The 19,823-nt window shown below is 32.6% G+C and overlaps 1 protein-coding gene across 8 annotated transcripts in view; it reads right to left on the bottom strand.

The window, feature by feature from the left end:
• Nucleotides 1-19,823, bottom strand: part of LOC115879249 (protein tramtrack, beta isoform-like) — a 200,474-nt gene that overhangs the window by 54,726 nt on the left and 125,925 nt on the right. The window contains exon 4 of one of the 8 annotated variants that reach the window (XM_030896018.1): nucleotides 7,814-8,215. The exons of 5 other annotated variants lie outside the window; for them this stretch is intronic. In XM_030896018.1, the coding sequence (XP_030751878.1) occupies nucleotides 7,839-8,215 (377 nt within the window). In that variant the 3' untranslated portion in view covers nucleotides 7,814-7,838. Of the gene's footprint in view, nucleotides 1-7,813; nucleotides 8,216-12,171; nucleotides 12,564-18,110; nucleotides 18,425-19,823 lie in introns of those variants that run through there. 2 more of the 8 variants (XM_030896028.1, XM_030896081.1) reach the window with 2 other exon arrangements.

The following is a 19,823-nucleotide window of genomic DNA, read 5'->3' on the forward strand; positions in this document are numbered from 1 at the left end:
ACAGGGAAAACTTATCCCCAATCTTTTTAAATAATATGCACCTAATAACGCCAGTGAAAAAAATCTTCCACTGGCGTTGTTAGGAACTATACGGAATTAAATGAAGAAAACTATATTGTCAATAAAAAGTAAATAAAATATATTTCTATAAACATAATATTTGCACAATAAGAATTAAACTAGAACAAGTTGACGTCACACTAAGATCTGAAGGTGAACTTTGTTTAATTCTTATTGTTGTAAATATCAATATGTAGAATAATTCTAAAGTAAAACAGAAGAGAGTCTCGGCTCTCGGGGAGAATGAAACAAGAAGTCATGCTGTTTAGTTGAGTTGAGTTCTCCAAGTATTATAATGACGGTAAAGTAAGTTTATAATTTTCTATATATTTTCTCTTAGTATATTGTATTGGCCAAAAGATATTCTACTTGACATTTCTCCGAAATAAACTCATACATTTAATTCTATAATAAATTTATATTTTGTATATGATGTTTTAATGATCTTCGATACCTAAAACGTCCCTAGCCGCAACCCTCTAAACCAGGGTCGCGACAATATTAATACCCAAGAAAGTTGATTTGGCTTTATTTACCAAGAAGATCATGTCCTCGACATGCGTCTTTGTGTTGTATGCAATCGTTACATTCACGAGGAATGTGTAGGACTATCTAAACAGTATAACTTTTCATTTGTTTATTTTGACATTTAAGAAAAACAAAACTTTTATAGCCTTCTGGTATGTTTTTCTTCATCGAAATTACAACTGGCGTTATTTGGGACAAGGTGTTCTTAATAGCGCCAATTGCAACCGAATATATTTTTTTCACTAATTTAAATTCTTAGAGAAAACAAACCAAAACTAACTAACCTTGTCTTCTAATATACCTGGAGAAAATAATTACCAAATTGAAATTATTTTGGAGAATATTTAAGAGACTACGGCGTGGCAGGGCAAACTTTAATATGGCGTTAATTGGGTCACTGACCTAACATGTATTTAATAAAATTCAGAAACACTAAATATTAATATAACAAAGTGTAGGTTTCCAAAACAAACCTATTTTTTTATTAGAATAATAAAAAATTAGGAATTTATTAGGATATACAGAAAACTTTATAAACCATATACAGAGCGACTCACTTTTTCGAAAGAGCCATATATCAAGTTTCTCTGAGATTGTCACAATAATTCTCTTTCCACAATATGCTTGCAATAATAAAAACTTATTTAAAATATATTTTTTGAATAAGAGAAAAATAAAACTGAACGAATAATTGGGTCCATTCATAATATGAAATAAAAACATATTCATAGAGTCCTGCAACAGTGCGTTCGGGCACCTGTAGCTATAATAAAAAACTTCGTAATTTTGTATAAACGCAAACCTAAAGTATGTACTTGTATTTCAGAAAAATATTGGGTGACTCAGAAAGTGTGAGTGGACCGGGATGTTTTTTTTTAAATGAAACACCTTCCTTTATGATGACTTCACATAATCCTAAAATATTATTAAATTTGTATTGATAGTTTCAGAGATATTAATAAATCTATACTAATAAATAAAATCCTTAAGTGACTGACATACTGATTAATCACGATCCTGCTCAAACCACTCAACATAAGAAGCTCAATTTTGGCATACAGGTTGATTCTAGGGTGTAGAGGTTCGATAAGAAGGGATTTTTCGAAATCCCAGTTCCAAGAGGGTGAAACCAAAATTCCAAATACACGTGCTTTGATTAAGGTTTGCAGAGCTTCAGCATTTGCCATAAAATAGCGAGCAATTTGTTACAAAACCATATAAATTATACAGGGTGTTTCAAAACAAATGCGAAAAACTTCAGGGGGTGATTCCTTGTTCAAAATAAAGGGTAGTTTGCTTCATAAACATTGGGTCAAAAGTCAACCATTAGGGAGATATCGCGGTACAAAGATGGCGGAAAAATAATGTTCTTATTTTTTATCTTGAAAACGAAAAGAGATAGACTAATGAAATTTTATGGAAGCATTACTGTTATGAAAACACACTTTCTGGTAATTTTTTCACTTTTTTAAAATGAGTGGAAGGGGTTGAAATAAACTACCCCTATCATTCTTGTTAACGAAATTTAAAGAAAAATCTTATCAAACACATGCAAAAAAATTAATTTGGATAGTTTAGTTTGTTTAGAAAATTTTTATATTTCTTGTATTTTTGTTTATAAAACTCACCGATTTGAAATTAAAAAATAAAATGTAAAGCATTACATGTCAGGACTAAAAATATTTTTAGATTAAGAATCTAGTGATAATAATGATAATAATAATAATCTAGATAAGGGGGTCAAATGGGCAGTGTATGCGTCACAAATAGCCTCTCCTGTCAATTCCTACTCGCACCTCCAAGTGGTGACTCCTGGAAACTTCTCTGTACACTATAAAAAGCTAACTTGAACTTATCCAAAGGTACTACAACACAAAGTACCAACAGAGAAGGCCAACGCGAGAGGAAGAAACCACCGGCTGACAGGCTAGCACCCTGCCAGTTGAGATATATAATCGCTGTAAAAACAAAAATACAGTTCCGAGGCGTGACGGAGGACCAGGGCACCTCTGTTCGGACACGCCATAATCCTATGCCTGGCGCAGAAAGTAGTGAGACAGGTGCCACTACCCTGTGTATGGAATCCACCGCGGCGATACCTAGGAATAGACTGAACAACTCTCAATCTGAACCTGTTCCAACCTCGAGTAATGATGAAGGGCTTGATGCTCTTTCCATTCCCGAGGTCAGAAATACAAGTAAGAAGACGCGTTTTAGATGGTCTGAAGAGATGAATACTCACCTTTACCGCTCTTACTTGCACATCACAAAAATGGAAACAAACTCTGAACCATACGGGAAAAGGTTGCATGAGGAAATGATCCGCAGCTTTCCAGAGCTTGCCGTAAAGACGATGCAAAATATCCTGGATCAAAGAAGGCAGCTTTTTTAAAAAAATCGACTACATCCAGACACAACTAAAAAGATCCGTCAAGAAGTTGCTGAAGAACTAGGATTGAACACCACTCAGGCTTCTGAACCTATAATAGATACAAGGGATCAAGAACACGAAGATAGACAAAACGCAGAAGACCAAGTAACAGAAATTGAGCGGGGAACCAATTATTGTAGAGACCGAGGAAACCAGAACATTCCAGACACTTCAAAAAAATATCCTTCTATATAGTGGTATGAATCCAAGAATGAGACCTACTATACCCAGACTAAAAACTTCAAATCAAACAAAGAACATAATAAGTACCGTAAACAACGTGTTAGCGCATATCATTAATGACTGTAATGATATCATTACTCTGCACGACTACATCTATTCAGCAGCGGTCACAATAACAGAAATGCATAACCAAACCACCACAACAGCTCACAGTACCAGATCCAAATCAAGGCAACCGGCATGGCAAACTAGATTGGAGAAAAAAATTGAGTGGATAAGAAAAGATATAGGCATTCTTACACAATATACAACGTCGACCAAGCATACATCAAGAGTAACGAGGAAGGTGAACATCATAATAGATAAATATAAAAATGACTATAACAAGACAGCAGCGGAAATATTAGACTACATCAAGCAGAGACTACAAATATATGCCAACAGAATGCGCAGATATAAAGAAGCATACCAAAGAAGAATTGATAATAAACTTTTCCAAAACAATCAAAAAGCATTTTATAGAAAGATCCAAAATCCATACGATCAAGCGCATAACAATAATACACCCACAGCAAAGGAAACTCGTGATTTTTGGTGTAAGATATGGGAAGAACCTGTCAGACATAAAGAAAATACAGAATGGATAAGACGTGAAACAGAGCGAATGAGCAACGTTCAAAAGATGCCTGCACAAAATATTAGCAAAGAAGATGTAAGACGATGCTTAACAGGAACACACAACTGGAAAATGGCGGGACCAGACAAGCTCCAAAACTACTGGTATAAAAAACTAACATGCATTCATGAGAAGATAGCAGCAATACTTAACGACTTTCTTAAACAGCCGAACACCATACCAAAATTCCTCACAGAAGGCAACACCTATCTCTTACCTAAAACCACGACATCTTCTAGCGATCCATCGAAATATAGGCCTATAACCTGTTTGCCTACACTCTATAAGTTACTAACAGGTATTTTATGTAATAAAATATATGAACATATTGATACCAATAATCTGATGACTCAAGAACAGAAAGGATGTAGGAGGAAGGCTCAGGGATGTAAAGACCAACTAATAATCGACGCAGTAATCATGGAACATGCGAAAAAGAATAAAAGAGACCTGCATACAGCATTCATAGACTACCAAAAAGCGTTCGACAGCGTGCCCCACTCCTGGCTGATAGAGAGTCTTAGGCTGTACAAAATCGATACACAAATTGTTACACTACTGGAAAGCCTTATGAATTCATGGAAAACGAACCTGATATTGAATAACCAGACCACAGACATTTCGATTCATATTAAACGGGGAATATTCCAGGGTGATGCACTAAGTTCCCTCTGGTTCTGCATTGCATTAAATCCATTAAGCAGCATGTTAACCCACACGGACAGTGGATTTAAGATATCTGAAGAAAATGTGAGTCACCTTATGTATATGGATGATATCAAACTGATATCCAACACACAAAATGGTCTAAATAAACTTATAAGAACAACTGAAGAATTTTCCAATGATATAAGAATGAACTTTGGCCTAGAAAAATGTAAAACAAACCATATGAAAAGAGGAAAATGGTGTCAGTCAGATGACTTCATCCTTCTAGAAGAATCAGGAGGAGGAACTGTGAGATCTATGGATAAACATGAAACATACAAATATCTAGGGTTTATACAGTCACAGGGAATTAATGGCAGTGAAATGAAAAATCAAATAAAGAACACATTCAAGACCCGATTAAATGCTGTCATGAAGACCCAGCTCTGCGGAAGCAATAAAGTCCAAGCTACAAATACATTTGTAATGCCAACATAACATATAGCTTTGGAATCAATAAATGGACCCCTACAGAACTGGACGAACTAAACAGGTCTGTTAGAACAACGTATACAAAATATCGATCCCATCATCCAAAAGCATGTAAAGAACGTTTCCATCTTCCAAGAGATATAGGGGGGCGAGGCGTCATGGATCTGCGACTACAACATAAAAAACAAATTAAAAACCTACGAACGTACTTCCACACGATAGCATCAACATCAAGCCTCTATGATACCATAAGCAAAACAGATAAAAAATTGACGCCTCCGAATCTTAGTGATAAAGAAATGAATATAGATGCTGGTTACACAATAGCCCTGCAAAAAAGCAAGTGGCAAGGAAAAGAGCTACATGGCCGATACCTCAACACACTTGATCTGGACAGCATTCATAAGCCAGCTTCAGTAGCATGGCTAACACACGGAACGATTTTCCCAGAGACAGAGGGATTTATGTGCGCAATTGAAGACGAAGTAATAGCCACAAGATCATACCTAAAATATATAATAAAGGACCCCACAATTAAAACAACTGTATGCCGAATGTGCGGAGAAGGAAACGAGAATATAGAACACATTATTAGTAGTTGTACAACGCTAGCTTGAAGAGAGTATGCCGACAGACATAACAATGTAGCAAAAATAATACATACAGAACTTAGTTTGAAGTAAAAATGCATTAACGAGCGCATTCCATATTATAATTATGTCCCAATGAGCGTCCTAGAGAATGATGCTTGTAAATTTATTGGGATAGAGAAATATTAACAGATCGGACTGTGCAACATAACAGACCAGACATATGTCTGCTGGACAAACTCAAAAAAGAAATCTATCTTATTGATATCGCTGTCCCTGCCCCTACAAATGTCAACCGAAAACATCAAGAAAAGATCGACAAATATACCTTACTAGCACAGGATATGAAAGAGGTCTGGGGAGTGGATAGGGTGTCAGTGGTGCCTAAGTGATTGGATCAACTGAGAGAAATCCCCAAGCAGCTCCTTCACAATCTGAAAAAACTGGAACTTAACCAAAATCTTTACATACAACTTCAGAAGTCAGTTATTCTCGCAACATGCAACATAATGAGAAAAGTATTGAACTTGAGAAGATAGCTAAAAACTATTGTCTTGCCCCTTGGGGCCGACAATAGATTTACTTACCGTGTAACGTGACAAAAAAAAAAATCTAGATAATAACGTATTGCAGTAGGGTAATGTCAAATAAAACAATATTAGAAACATCCTAAAAAGTGACGAAAAAGCGGCCGAAACATCCTAAAAAGTGACGAAAAAGCGGCCGACTAGATTTTTTCCTAAAAAAATTACAGCTGCCCACTAGATTCTTTATCTAAAAATGTTTTTTGTCCTGACATGTAATTACCAGAAAATGTATGTATATCTCAACTTTTTTAAATGCGACATTCTGTATATTATTTTTCTGTCAGATGCAGAATTAAAATTTTTTTTATTAATTTAAAGTGTTTCTAAATTTTTACCGCTGTCGCAGATATTCGGAGTCTTATATTACATATGACTCTTTCAACAGTAAATTTTTTTCAAAGCCACCTAATATGATCTTTGTCTATCTTGTCTTGTCAAAAAATGTTCACCTTTTAATTCTACATCTGAAAGAAAAATAATATACAAAGTGTTGCAATTAAAAAAAAATGAGATACAACATTTTTTAAATATTACGATTTTGGTGACGCCATAAAAAATATCCTGTATATGATAAAGTAAATTTTTCTACACGAATTTATTCCGATATCCTTCATGTTTAAGAAAACATAGCAAAGTATTAATAAAGTTATATTCACTCTAGTTTTTTACCACTTTTCGTATATAATGTTTTTAACCAAAGTTTTAGTAAATAAGAAATAGATTGGCAACACCGCAGTGTGCTTTAAATAAAGACAGTGTACTATAGCATAATTTTATGCCGAATCCAGTTATCTACAGAAAATTAAACTTGCTTTAAATAAAAAAAAGTCATAGAAAATCTCTGAAGATTTTCAGATACAGAAGAATTGTTACCTACACAAAATGTGAAAATATTCTGTTTTCAAGCAAGTTTTTACTCGATGATCATTTTTTTTATTTTATTTTATTGTGAACTCATATTTTCCTAAAAACATATCTGTGAAACTATGGCGAGTGCCACGTCTATACTTAGCCTAGTTAATAGACCACGACTATATAGCTACGTCGTCGGCTACGGAAGCGAGAACAAGGTCATATAAAGTGGCAGAAAAAGAACAAAGGATTTGACAAGGAGTAAAACTACTAGTTTCCTTATACTATGGCTTTATCTTAAATTTCATTCTTCATTTGTGTAAAAATACCTAGTCAGTTTTACATAAAACGTTAAATGCCGAATGTTTATTCTGCTACTTTTTCGGACTAGTGAAATAGACTCTTAAGAAAACCAAAAGTACAATAATATACAGGGTGGTCCTTTAAAAAAATCATCCCATTCCACTCACAAATTATGTATTATTTTAAAGTCAGTAATATCAATATTACGTTTGTGGTCGTGCTAGTTGCAAGTAAAACTACTTGGGCACACTTATTATACAGCACTTTCAATTAAAAAGAAACATCAACAATTTTTGATATCCTAATTTTGAGAAAGCATTAAATGTCCAAAAAAACAAAATCTGACAAATACGCGTATTAAACAGAAATATTATACTGTATATTAAAAAAAAGATATATTTAATAATAGTGGGTCGCCCTGTATACACGATTTTCTCCCTTCAATTACTAAAGATTAACTCACCATCGGGAAAAAAAGAACGAATCGCTCAGTCACTTTCCTCAAAATTAGAGAAGTACTCGACCACATCGGACCTGGCTTTCTTACTCTTTTTTCCGCCTCCTTTCTTGATGACCTTCTGCTCAACGGACCTCCTAGTGAAGGTTCTGTGCGGCTCGTGGCTGATGGTGACCTTCCTCGGTTCCATGGCGCAGTCGCCCTTGAACGTGGGCGGGTGGTTGTGCTCCTTGCGCTTGATGACCACATGGTCGTGGAAGGTGACCACTCGGGCCTTGCACTTGTGCTTCTCCTTGGCCACGCAGCACCAGCACATATTGGTCAGGGTGGTTTGACGTTCGACCTTGTACTCGAATTCGCCCATCACCATGATCGGTCTCTTTTGCCCTTTTCTGAAGTAAATTATACCTAAAAAGGGCTGTGTTAGTTTCGGATATCGGATGGAGCTTACAGCAAAACTACTTGCGATAGTATTTTTCCTGGGTCGACACATAAAGAAATAACAAGGTTCTGTAAATTTTATTTTATTAAGTCTCGAACAGCAAATACATCGGAGCTTTTCCACGTACATACAAAAGTTTTCTTTTTAGTTTTTTTTTGTTCTTCCCTTTGTAAGATCAGAGGCGGATTATAGTACAAGCCGACCAAGCCAAGGCTTGTAGCGCCAAATCTGAAAGGGCGCCACATTTCCCAAAAATTTAAAATGTCAAAAAACAAAGTACACCTCATTAACCGATTACCGAAAAAGATATGAAATAAAACTAAGAAGCAGTTTCAACCAACGATACAAAAAAACGGCTTTATATTAAACAGTTAAAAACCACCTCCAAAACAACTCACGCGCTACTCTGTATTTTGCGCTACTCTGTATTCTGTTGAATTTTCCACTGCATTTAGTTCCTAGATGTCTCATATCTGTAAATCTGTAGAAAAGTTAATAAAAAAATATTGTATTTATAATTTATATGCGTTTATTATCGAAATTATTATGAAAAATACAGATATACGTTATACAGGGTGGCGCACCTCATTCGCCTCGGTTGATTATACGGAAATGGAAAGATGTAGAAACAAAATATTTTATGGGTATATGTGGGGAGGCAATGTGCACAATTTAAAATTATTTTGAAATATGCAGGGTGTTTCAGAACTAAGATCCATACCAAAGTTATATTTCATCTTATGGAACACCCGGTATTTTATTTCATTTTTGGATTCTTGGGCCCAAAAAGTTATTATAAGGGTTAAATATGTTTAAAATCTTTGGTTTTTGAGATATTTAAAGATATTTAAATTTGCATGCTACAATACAATAGATTATTAACACCCTGTACATCACTTTTCAGAATTAATTCTTGTGCTGAGTTTAAAGATAGAGAAATAAACTTTACAGAAAAATGTCATTGCTTCTTTAAATTTATACAGGGATATAAAAATTACTGATCTATTTTAAGAATATATTTTACATAAAAACTTTTTTATTTCACCCTGTATTTTTTAAAATATCTCGAAGCAGATTCAAATGCTCTTTCAAAACTATATTAGGGTTTCCTATACCGAACTAGCTCAGATTTTGAATAAATACCAATTTTTCAATAAAATGGCAATCAAGAAGGTTAGTGTTGTCATGGCAAGTTTCTAGTGACAGTTAGTAGCTAATACAGTTTATTTAATTTACCTACAATAATTTAATAAATAATATTTATTAAATATGTAGTTATTATTCTATCAAGAAAAACGAAGAAGTAGTTCTTTGATTTATTTTACGATGACTTGTCGATATGTAGATTTTCTATTAAAGAGCCAATTATGGCAAATTCATTTTCTTCACTTCCAACGACAGGTTTCCGCCTAATAGGTTTTTTAGAAACCACACTACCAGCTCTGCGAAATAGGACAAGTAGTTTTTCAAAGGAACGCTTATCAGAAAGATTCCTATTTGGATATCTTTAAGCATAAGTCCTTGAGGCCAAGAGGCAATTTTACTGACAAAATAAAATCACTAGTAACATATCTATTCGTTTCACCAGCAGAAACTGCTCTGAAATCATGAATACTTGCTTATTAAACTATTGTAGGTAAATTTAAGTAAACTGTTATAAATTATAAAAAATAATAATGTCCATAAACCAATGTTGACTAGCAAATACTTACTGTCACTAGAAAATTGCTATGGCGACACCAGCCATCTTGATTGCAATTTTATTTAAAAATCGCTTTTTATTCAAAATCTGAGCTAGATAAGGTATAGGAAACCCTAACATAGTTTGAAAGAGCATTTGAATCTGCTTCGATTTATTATAAAAAATTCGGGGTGTTACACTTGAAATAACAAAGTTTTTATCAAAATAAAAACACTAAATCACCACAATACACCAAAACACTTTTACTTTTACACTGGACGCGCGTTGCGCTAACCATGTTAGCATCATCAGCAGATGATTATAAACTAAAGTTTAAAGTTCTTTAGTTTATAATTCAGCAGATGATTATAAACTAAAGTTTAAAGTTCTTTAGTTTATAATCATCTGCTGATGATGCTAACATGGTTAGCGAAACGCGCGTCCAGTGTAAAAGTAAAAGTATTTTGGTGTATTGTGGTGATTTAGTGTTTTTATTTTGCTGTGTAACACCAAAGGTTCCAACCCTTAACTGTAATTGAAGTTTTTATATAAAATATATCCTTAAAAAAGATCGGCAACTTTTGATAGCCCTGTATAAATTTAAGAGAGCAATACCATTTTTCAGTAAAGTTTATTTCTCTGCCTTTAAACTCCGCATAAGAATTAATTCTGAAATGTAATGTACAGGGTGTTAATAATCGATTATATTGTACCATGCAAATTCAAATATCTTCAAATATCTCAAAAACCAAAGATTTTAAACACATTTAACCCTTATAATAAATGCCTTTTTTGGGCCCAGAAATCCAAAAATGAAATAAAATACCGGGTGTGTGTTTTATAAGAAAAAATACAGGGTAGCGCACCTCATTCGCCTCGGTTGATTATACGAGAACAGAAAGATATAGGAACAAAATATTTTATGGGTATATGTGGGAGGCAATGGGCACAATTTAAAATTATTTTGAAATATACAGGGTGTTTCAGAACTAAGATCCATACCAAAGTAGTTATATTTTTTCTTATGGAACACCCGGTATTTTATTTCATATTTGAATCCGTGGACACAAAATAAAACATTTATTATAAGGGTTAATTATGTTTACACTTTTACTTTTACACTGGACGCGCGTTTCGCTAACCATGTTAGCATCATCAGCAGATGATTATAAACTAAATTATTAACACTCGTACATTACTTTTCAGAATTAATTCTTGTGCTGAGTTTAAAGGTAGGGAAATAAACTTTACTGAAAAATGTTTGGTTTGGTTTGGTTGTAAACGCCCTCTACTAGTAGGACTCATATTGACATCAAAATCAAATTTCTCATGTCAAAAAACTTCCAGACACCAATTTTCATCCAAATATTGACGTTACTTCAGAAATTGTTTGGAAAAAATCGAAATAAAAATGAAACTTCTACACCCTGTATCTCCGAAACTAAGCATTTTTGGACATACATCTATACGAACATTTTTACTTATTTTTATCTGCAGAATATGCTGCCGAAGTTTCCGGAATACAGTTCGGACCACCCTGTATATTAACCCTTATAATACTTGCCCTATTTTGTGTCCACGGATCCAAATATGAAATAAAATACAGGGTGTTCCGTTAGAAAAAATATAACTTTGGTGTCAAAATAATTTTAAATTATGCACATTGCCTTCCCAAATATACCCCAATATATTGTTTCTACATCTTTCCGTTTTCGTATACTCAACCGAGGCGAATGAGGTGCGCCACCCTATATATTTTATATTCCCATGCTATTCTTTTTATTTTCATTTGTGTAAAAATACCTACTCAGTTTTACATAAAACGTTAAATGCCGAATGTTTATTTTGCTACTTTTTCGGACTAGTGAAATAGACTCTTAAGAAAACCAAAACTACAATAATATACAGGGTGGTCCTTTAAAAAAATCATCCCATTCCACTTACAAATTATGTATTATTTTAAAGTCAGTAATATCAATGTGGTCGTGCTAGTTGCAAGTAAAACAACTTGGGCACACTTATTATACAGCACTTTCAGTTAAAAAGAAACATGAACAATTTTTGATATCATAATTTTGAGAAAGCATTAAATGTCCAAAAAAACATAATCTGACAAATACGCGTATTAAACAGAAATATTATACTGTATATTAAAAAAAAGATATATTTAATAATAGTGGGTCGCCCTGTATACACGATTTTCTCCCTTCAATTAGTAAAGATTAACTCACCATAGGGCAAAAAAGAACGAATCGCTCAGTCACTTTCCTCAAAATTAGAGAAGTACTCGACCACATAGGACCTGGCTTTCTTGCTCTTTTTACCGCCTCCTTTCTTGATGACCTTCTGCTCAACGGACCTCCTAGTGAAGATTCTGTGCGGCTCGTGGCTGATGGTGACCTTCTTCGGTTCCATGGCGCAGTCGCCCTTGAACGTGGGCGGGTGATTGTGCTCCTTGCGCTTGATGATCACATGGTCGTGGAAGGTGATCACTCGGGCCTTGCACTTGTGCTTCTCCTTAGCCACGCAGCACCAGCTCATGTTGGTGAGGGTGGTTTGACGTTCGACCTTGTACTCGAATTCGCCCATCACCATGATCGGTCTCTTTTGGCCTTTTCTGAAGTAAATTATACCTAAAAAGGGCTGCATTAGTTTCGGATATCGGATGGATCTTACAGCAAAACCACTTCGATAGTATTTTTCCTGGGTCAAGGTTCCTGTGGACAAGGTTCTGTAAATTAAATTTTAATAATTTATATACATCGGAGCTTTTCTACGTACGTACAAAATATTTTGAATAAAATTAGAGATGTCTCGAACAGGGGTTGGGAAAAATATCATAACATCGGATATATGTCAGATCCGATATATGTATGTCAAAAATTAAGATTTTGTTCCTCAGTTAAAATACAAAAAAACCTAAAATACAAAATACCTTCTTTTTTTTGGTAGAAATTTTGGTTTTGAGGTTTTTACCAAAATTAACACTTTCAAAACACAAAAACAAAACAAAAAAGTTACATTTTTCCTCAAATATATAATAAAAAACTAGTCGTTTGGAACAAGAATATTATCGTCACTATTATCTTCACTTAAGGCAACTAGTTCATTATTTGACGACATCCAATTCAAGCTTTTGGCTTTTTTATTGGTATTTTTTATTTAAACATTTAAAAATACATACCAGATTACTAGCTTTTTCGTTGCCTAGACGATTTCTTAATTTAGATTGAATTATTCCAAACCTCGATTTTTTTTCTAAACCAGCTGCCGCTACTGCACTGAATAACTGCTCACATAGTTGTTGGCCACTCTGAGTCAGGAATTGCAACCAATTTCCATCTTGTGATTTGTTGTTTAGAATTGGGCGGAAAATAAATACTTTAGAAACGGCTATACTTTGGGAAGACTTTGTAGTAAGAGCCATTACAAGTGGAACAAATTCTGAAGTTATTGAATTTAGAAGATCGAAAGCCTATTGTTTTTGAAACTGTGTTGAATTTTGTCCTAAGAATCTGTGATATATCATGATATGTATATCAATCAATAAATATCAAATATATATCGTGATATGTATCATGATATACAGGGTGCCCCAGAAATAAGCGCAAGTATTTTAAGGGGTGGTAGATCTCGATAAAAGAAACATATTTTCTCTTTATCGTTTTTCAAATAAGTCCAAAATAACGGAGTTATTTACATTGAAAATTTCCGAAAAAAAATATTTTTTGCTAAAATTTTGAGAACCACTGGATCCCAGGATTTTCTTTCTTGTAAATTTAATATAACACGTATGTTGCCATATTATCAAGAATTATGTTTTTTAACTAAAAACTAAAAAATACAAAAAAAATTTCAAAAAATCTCAAATTTTGAAGAAAAAAAATTCGCGAAAAAACCTCATAGGCATGTTTCTGGGGTTGAACTATATTACCCAGTTAAAATACTTGCACTTTTTTCTGGGAAACACTGTATATCACTTGATATATATCGGCCAACCCTGGTCTCTAATAATAGTAAATATGGCAGAAAATATTACCGTTTCTTTAGTTTTTTTTGTTCTTCCCTTTGTAAGATGACATCTTGACATTTGTCTTTTTCCTTTAATCTCACGTGAGATATCTTTAAAAAATGGTATTTTGAATAAAAATGGATTTTTTTATAAAAAATCAATTTGCTTTATTATTTTTATTGAGAATAATAAAGACTAGTATTTGAGACTATGTTCGTTTTATCACAATACTAAATAACTTTACTTCTATCCATGGATTTTAATATACCGAGTGCGTCTCAAAAGTGGCTTACCCTTATAACTTTTTCATTGTTTCAGATAAATAAACGATATTTTGTACGTTAGTGTTAGTATGTGACATAAATTAGGATTGATTGGCGTATTCAATCATTTTCGGTCACTTCCTGTTTCACCGGACATCACTACAATTTTGATCTTTAAATGACACCCTTAAATCCATAAACGCGGAAAACACATTCAAAGGCAAAGGGGTCAAAAACTGTTTTATACTAAAATAACCAATAAAATGTGACAAAACAGTCTTTCTGATAGTAATCAGATTATAGACAAACAAATGAAAAATTATGTAGGCAAATATAAAAGAAATGTCTAAAAACTAATAATGTTTACTTTAGGATTTTGTCGAAAAAATAATTTAGAAAAAATTAAAAATATAGCAAAAAATAAAGAACCTATTTTATCCTTGGGTTTAAAAAACCGGAATAGAATAACATAATTTGTATATGTACCTATAACAAAAATAAGACAAATAATAAAAAAAATCAATTTATTTCAAAAAATAATAAAAATCGGATTTAAATTAAAGGCTCTTTATTTTATTAAGTAAAAAAAATAAACCCGAAAATTATACCTATTTAAACAATAGAAATTATCCCAAAGCGTACAAAAAAATAAGGCATTAAAATACATATTATATAAAATAATTCTAAAAAAATATTTTTTTTTCATGATTAATGCACCTTGTTTATCAATATTTACCAAATTGATATAATTGCAATATATATACAGGGTGATCCACGGCCATGGCACGTTAGATGTTTATGGAGAATCGGTGATTTTTTGGGAAAATTTGGATTTTTGCATAAAGGCACCTGCTCCATCTATCTAAATTATTTTCAGCATTACAGTGTTGGTAGTGGTAGCATCTTTGTTATTTTTAATGGAACACCAGGTATATTATTATATTTTTCGAAACCACATCCATATTTCATTTTTCTATTATACTATCCTATGCCAATCTCTAATACGAGTAGTTTTCGAGATAAAAAATAAAATATGTGTAAAATTCACAAAAACATGATCTTGAATAAGCATTGGTTAAATCATAAATTCGGCATATTGAGGGCTGAAATTTGGTTTGTAGGTTAAAGAAAGTCGACGCATCTCAAGCCTATGAAACTATAATAATAGAATTATTAATTTTTAACTAGCTCTACTTAATAAACCAGAAGGTTTAGGTATAGAAACATGGAACAACATAGGAACAACAATACTTATTAACGATCAGTTTTTTTTGTCAATTTTACACACGTTTTATTTTTTATCTCAAAAACTATTCGAGATAGGTAAAATAATGAGATATGAAAGTGTAAATCCAAAAATGTAATAATATACCGGGTGTTCCATTTAAAATAAGAAAGATGCTACCACTTTTCACATGATGCGGTAACACTGTAAGGCTGAAAATATTTTATAAAGATTGAGCAGGTGCCCTTATGTAATCACCGGTTCTCCATAAACGTCTAACGTGCCATCGCCGTGAATCACCCTATATACAGGGTGGTCCGAACTGTATTCCGAAAACTTGGGCAGCATATTCTGCAGATAAAAATAAGTAAAAAAGTTCGTATAAATGTATGTCCTAAAATGATTAGTTTCAGAGATACAGGGTGTACAAGTTTCATTTTTATTTCGATTTTTTCCAAATAATTTCTGAAGTAGGTAACGTCAATATTTGGATGAAAATTGGTATCTGGGAGTTTTTTGACATGAAAAATTTGATTTTGATGTCAATATGACTCCTACTTGTAGAGGGCGCCACCTACATATTTTTTAACTGGTTTGAAGAGTAATAACTTTTTGTCCGAACCTGTATAAGACTACTGAGTACAAAATTATACATTTACGACATTTTTAACGCAAAAAAGGACTCTTTGTAAAAATCGCTAAGAGTAATAGTTCTCCAGATATTTGGAATCAAAATTATCAATACCTGTCGTCATTGACATAAATTAAATATTTGACTAAATAGTTATTAGACTGAAATCATAAATTTGAAATGTTTTTGTGCCAAAAGTTCAACAGAAACTGTTTTATCACCATTTTTTCGAAAAAAATTATGATTAATTTAAAAAATAAAAATTTCCCAAATTTATCATTTCAGTCAAATAACTACCTACTCAACATGTTTATTTTTTTGTCAATAATGACATGTATTGATTATTTCCATTCTAAATATCTTGAGATCAGTTGCTCGTAGCGATTTTTACCTAGAGACATTTTTACGTAAAAATCAGGGAACTATATATTTTTATAGCCCGGTAGTTTTATACAGGTACGGATGAAAAGTTATTACTCTTCAAAACAGTTAAAACATATGTAGGTGGCGCCCTCTACAAATAAGAGTTATATTGACATCAAAATCAAATTTCTCATGTCAAAAAACTCCCAGACACCAAATTTCATCCAAATACTGACGTTACTTCAGAAATTATTTGGAAAAAATCGAAATAAAATTGAATCTTCTACACCCTGTATCTCCGAAACTAAGCATTTTAGAACGAAGTTTTTTACTTATTTTTATCTGCAGAATATGCCCCGAAGTTTCCGGAATACAGTTCGGACCACCCTGTATGTAAAAAACTTAAAAACTAGATCAGAAATGATATATAAAAACTGTAACAATATTAAAATAAACTATATACATGGCAATCCAGAATTTTGTAGTTATAACCTTAACTTATTTTAGAAACAAAATTTTATATAAATATAAAAAAGCTCTATAAATCTTGAAATTCGTTTATTATATTTTGCTTTGATTAATCGATTTCTCCAACAAATCATCCCCTAACCAAAAAAAAATCACAAAAAATACAATAAACAATTTTCAATTTTTTTAATGTCTAAAAATTATGTTGTTATATCAAAACAAAGTGAATCCAAAAAATTGAATTTCTCATTAAATATTTTTTTTTCTTTTTTAGCCCTGTAACTAATAGTAGGCACAAAAATAAGAATATAATTTTTAAGATTTTTGGAAATTTGGAAAACTCAAAACATTCTTCTTTTTTAACTAGAATAGTTTTTTTTTATTTTTCCAAACCATTATTAAAAGAGTACTATAAAAGTATTCTAAAAAGATAATATTGAGTATTATATTATAACATCTAAAACAGCAGTTTTTGTTTAAATTTATATTCTTTGAAGGCCTCTGTATCTCACTGTAAATTGACACTTTGCCTTGATAATCATTTCCCCTGAATATCTTTCTTTTGATTTATTTTGGATTGATGTATATATATAGTCCACCTTATACTTACGACGCCAAGTTAACACACGTCATTTTTTTGTTATTGGAATGGTGGCTGTATTGACCCGCATATACAGTGCGTCGCATAAATAAGTGCAAATATTTTAAGAAGTGGTAGATATTCTGAACAAAAGATATTTTCAAGTAGCCATTTTTAAAGGAAATTAAAATAACCGAGTTATTAAACTTTAATTTTTTAAAATAATGCTGACGTTTTGAGCTTAACACACCCTGTGTACCACATGGACAAGAAATCATACGCTTGATAGAATGATAGAGAAAACTTCGTAATATGGCGATACCAGACTCTGCAATAATTGTTACAATTTATTATTTGAGTTTATATTAGTAACGCCACTGGTATAATTAAAATTAATTTTCATAATTTATTGTGTGAGAAATTAAAATTAATAAACAAAAAAAATTATGCAGCCACATCTGAAAGTAAAAGAATTCAAGAGTACTAAAAAACTCCCGAAAAAACTTAAAAAAAACTCCCCAAAGATGTCGAGAACAATGAAAAAATTATTATGTTGAAATATATAGACCAATTAAAACACTTTCACTTATTTTGGACCCACCCTGTACCATTTTCCGATAAATCAATAAAAGAGATTCCATCTCTGACGCCGTTTTTTTGCTGTATTTGTTGTATGAATGTTGAATGTATTTTTTAGGCTATTTTAAGGGCTTCCTAACGACCCTGCCTTCGGCCCTGCATTTTTTGACAATGCGAGTGGGTAGGGGATGCTTGTGCAGGCCCGTACGCAGGGTTACTTTACCGTTCATCGTTTGACAGGTGGCCGGACAACCACCTTTGAAACAGCGCCATATCTTGGCCTGGTCGTTCAAACCTTGAAACTTGTAAATCTGGTTGTAAAGAATGAGACTGTCTGCCTTGGATTCGGTGGTTATAAAATCGTAAAGCTGTCCTAAAATGTTTTCAGATTTAGTAAAAGTTTCGTAAACAAATTATTGATGTCGAATACAGTGGGGACTCGCTAATTGCCAATTACCATTGCTAGCTCCCAATTACCAGCGTTGGCATAATTTCAATCAAGTGATTTTTTTTACTTTAATCCTGTGATATAAATCGTGATATAAAAAATTGTGTGTACACTATTTGTGCATATTTGAAGTGAAACTTCTTACTAACAGCTATCAAATTGAAGGATATGAAGGATGTTTGAAAAAGTGTAGTTTGAAATGTCGAAATGTTAAAAACTATTTTTTACTTGCAATACATTTTTTTACGCGTAGAAATATTTTTTACCTATAACAAATAGTTTTTTTATCATCAAACGGTACTTCATACCTATTAATATCAATTAAAATGTTGGAATTTATGAAGTATTTTCATTTGAATCCATTAAACCTCTAAACAGCAGAGATTTATTTTGAAATTTATGTACAAGTGACAAAAATCCGCTGTTCGAATACATTTCATTCGCAAACTTTAGTGCAGAACTAGGTTCTTCTGGTGTTACACTACATCTTCATTCTCAAGAATCTATAATCGTTGTCAGAAAATATATGCTGTCAAAGGTTATATCTTTTTTTGAAACGGTTGTCAGTTGATGACGATATCTTCTGCCTACTCCAATTTATCTAGTTCTGTCCAAATTTCTACCAACATTTCGATGTTCAGTAAGTACTTTACACTTTGACATTAGATAACACTAATTTCATTCTCGACTTAACACTATTTCCGAACAATAATGTATTGTTTTATTAGGAGTTATATTAGAAGTAAAAATTAAACTTTTTTTGACGAGGCTGTACGTTTGACGGACAAGCGTAAAGCTAGTCCGACGTTACAGGGAGGCACAAAAAGTGAATTTTTACTCCGAATAGAACATACTTTTTTCAAACGTTACAAATAATGTTTTAATCAATTTCAAATGCAGATTTAACCATTTAAGATAGGATTTTAATTGGATATAAGTTCTAATTATTTGAATCCGATGTAAACAATGTTTTGTTGCATAAGTACACATTAAGCAAATCACGCCAAACTGTTTTCTACAAATATAAAATATTTTCTTGTGAAATTAATAAAACCGAAAGTAAAACATCTATATTTTGGACAGCAAAAATTGCATATCAGCATAACCATCTATATCCCACATTGGTTTCGGACTGATCTTTTGTTGAAAAACTTTTAAAAACTCATAAAGTTCTCTGCTGTTTTTGTAATGTAGCAACATCGAAGCTCTTAAAATAATATGATGCTCTGGAATCATATTCTGCGATGTCCAGGCTATACAGTATCCAAGTTTCAACAGGTGGTGTCATATATCCATGTCTAGTGATGGGATGACTCGAGTGAAA

Source organism: Sitophilus oryzae, unplaced genomic scaffold (genome assembly GCF_002938485.1).
Source record: "Sitophilus oryzae breed Bouriz unplaced genomic scaffold, Soryzae_2.0 scaffold_1067_pilon_pilon, whole genome shotgun sequence".
In the NCBI taxonomy this organism is placed as follows: Eukaryota; Metazoa; Arthropoda; class Insecta; order Coleoptera; family Curculionidae; genus Sitophilus; species Sitophilus oryzae.